The following is a 2636-nucleotide window of genomic DNA, read 5'->3' as shown; positions in this document are numbered from 1 at the left end:
GCAGATGAAAATATATCTGAGAACCATTGTGTCAGCATCTTAGTGACTGTGGTACTTATTTTAAGAGCTCCAGGAGCAGTTTCGGGGAGGGAGTGGTTCAAGTTGTCTGGATGCAAATTAGATGCAACCATAGCCAGAACACTGGGTTGAGTGGTGGTTGGAGGTACTTTTGAGCCTCCAAGCCTTGTTCTATAGCCCCTGTCACATGGCAGGTTCTGATTCTCTAGTTTTGTCCAGCCTGTGGCATACCATTTCCAGCGCTGCACGTTGCTGCTGGGCCTGTGTGTTGGCGTAGCTCACATCCAGTGTGAGGTGTGGCGCAGCTCTTCCCCGGAAGCGAGGCCCTTCACCCCATTCCCATTGGTTCTGCCCTGGCTGTTTTCAAACCAAACTTAAACTAATGGCCAAAGCTGTGACTCCTACTTCAATGAGTGTTTTGGTTTTCTAGACCAATCTGGTGCATGTCTGGTATTAAACACCTCTCAGGGTCCTTTTGATTTTTTATTTTTTTTGATTTTTTTGAATTTTAAGAATTAATTTAGAGTTTGATAAAATTATTTTTAAATTTAATAAATGCATACATTTATCCATACTTCCTCCCCTGCCTACTCTACTCAGTCCATAACATCAATTTCTCTTAATTACTCCAATTTGACTGTAATTCAAGCTCTGTGAATTTCTCTGGCTTTCTGGTAGTCAAAACATGGTGGCAGTCTTAGTTTACAAGTAGGAACATTACTTCAACCTCAGGAGCATCTGAGTTTCACAATTTAGGCCAAAACATGCAACTTTATTGAGGGTGTGACTCCCATGTATCGGTGTCAGGGTGGCTTATAGCTACACAATAGATGTTTGCTTCTTGGATTATATTAATTTATAATTCCGGCAACACTTCTCATTTTCTTCTCTTCTTTTTTCTAAAGCTCTCATTTTGTGCACCGCAATCATCTCACTGACTAAACTCCCGGCTACGTCTCTGCCCCTTGACCTCATTTCTTGACGGTATTCTTTCAGCCTCACCCCTCTCCCTGGATTTTTCTAGACTGACTGAGCTAACCTTACTGCCTGAAGCTTACTTCCCTTCCTCCATGTTTTTATTCTGCTTCTCTACGCTGTTTTGTCTTTCTTTGCTTCCTGATTCCCTGTTTCTTAATTAGGATCCCAGAAACAGCTTATCAAAATAAAATAGTAGCCCCGTATCACTGACTGGAAGCTCCCAGATTGTGTCAACGTCGCACCAGGTTTTGCAGAAGTCAGTCCTTCCACTGAGAGCAGCAGGGCCTCACACCAACCCTACCTGTAGCCTCCTCTCCCTCTCGCTCCAGCATAAAACTCTCTGCAGCCCTTCTGTGAGTGGAGTGGGGGCAGATCTGCTACTTTGTCCTGGTGCAGAGCTAAGGATTTGCCCCCAGAGCTGGGTCATGCTGGCAAAGGAACTGAGGGGAGGGACAGAGTGAAATGACAAGGTAGACGCTGTGGTAATGAGGACAGGAAGCTTTATTTTTCACACAGGCACAGGCACTGCCAGTCAGGCTGGTGCAGGGGTGGGGGTTCTGTGAGACCCTGGCCATCAGACAGGCAGAGTCTTCTGGGGAGAGCTTGGAACCCTGGACAGGAATAGCCCCAGCTCAGCCTGTGAAAGCCAGAACAGGGTACCTGGGAAAGGACGTGTCAGGCTGGGGCTTTTCCTTGGTCTTTGAGATTCTTGTTTCCTTTAAATCGCTTGTCTCAGCATCAGGATCCAGGTCAGCAGCAGCCCCCAGAGCTGTGGCCGCAGCCGGAGCCCCCAGACTGCTGACCGCTGCCACTGTCGCAGGAGTCGGAGCTCTGGCTCCGGCAGCGGTGGGACCTGCGGCGCCTGTGGTGGCTCAGTAAGCAGCCGCCCTCAGAGCTGGGGCCACTGCAGTCCCCCGAGCTTGGAGCACAGCTGGAGGAGGCTGGAGGCAGGCACTGTGCTGGGCTCTTTGGGGGGCATTTGGGTGAGGGGCACTTGGGTGGGGGCTGGCACTGCTGCTGGCTCTGCTGGCAGGACATCTCGGCAGGAGGTCAGGGAGTCTGGACAAAACAAGGCAAGTTGTCAGATCAAAATGTACAGTCCACTGTCTGCCCGCCTCTAAGACCAGCTGCTTCCTGATGCAGGAGCTGCAGGAAGGAGGACGAGGGAAGCTGGTTTGGTGTTGGTTGGATCACGCTGGATGCCTCCTCTTTGCTCCCCACCCAGGACAGATTGCTGCCAGTCTACGTGGGCATCCGAGCTCTCGTATCTCCCAAAAACACCTAGGGATGCACCCATTGGGAACAGCATTGTGGAGGACAGATGTGAATATCTATTCATGGTCATGGATAGAAAGAGGATGGGAGGGAGTGCTGAGTCCCTGTGGCCATGGCAGGTCATGCAAGTTCTGTCCCGTCCCACACGGGCTCCCCCCTGACCTCACTCCCCCATTGCTCCTCTCTGGGCCCCATCTCTGGCTCTTCCTTCCAGACCCCTCTGTTTCCCTCTCCTCTGCTGCAACTTAGCTTTCTGCTCCAACATCTGAGACTGAGTCCTGTGCCCTGCTGGACACTCACCAGATGCAGCGAGGCAGGAGAAGAGAAGGCTGTTCCTGAGGAGGCTGTGGATGAGGAGCCAGGGT

General features: G+C 50.9%; 1 protein-coding gene across 1 annotated transcript; it reads right to left on the bottom strand.

Moving 5' to 3' along the window:
* Positions 1–1746: 1746 nt before the first annotated feature.
* LOC103603755 (late cornified envelope protein 3D-like) lies at positions 1747–2636 on the bottom strand. The gene is made up of 2 exons (XM_008588331.1): positions 2572–2636; positions 1747–2055 (listed from the first exon to the last, which is right to left on the bottom strand). The coding sequence occupies exon 2, from the start codon at positions 2032–2034 to the stop codon at positions 1747–1749; it is 288 nt and encodes a 95-aa protein (XP_008586553.1). The 5' UTR covers positions 2035–2055; positions 2572–2636.

Source organism: Galeopterus variegatus, unplaced genomic scaffold (genome assembly GCF_000696425.1).
Source record: "Galeopterus variegatus unplaced genomic scaffold, G_variegatus-3.0.2 Scaffold4778, whole genome shotgun sequence".
Taxonomy (NCBI): Eukaryota; Metazoa; Chordata; class Mammalia; order Dermoptera; family Cynocephalidae; genus Galeopterus; species Galeopterus variegatus.
Note: the sequence above shows the minus strand (reverse complement) of the source record. Positions and strands in the feature narration are given on the sequence as shown.

Excerpts from the sequence above, each read along its gene's own strand:
- LOC103603755 (XM_008588331.1), bottom strand. The coding sequence starts at position 2,034 with ATGTCCTGCCAGCAGAGCCAGCAGCAGTGCCAGCCCCCACCCAAGTGC.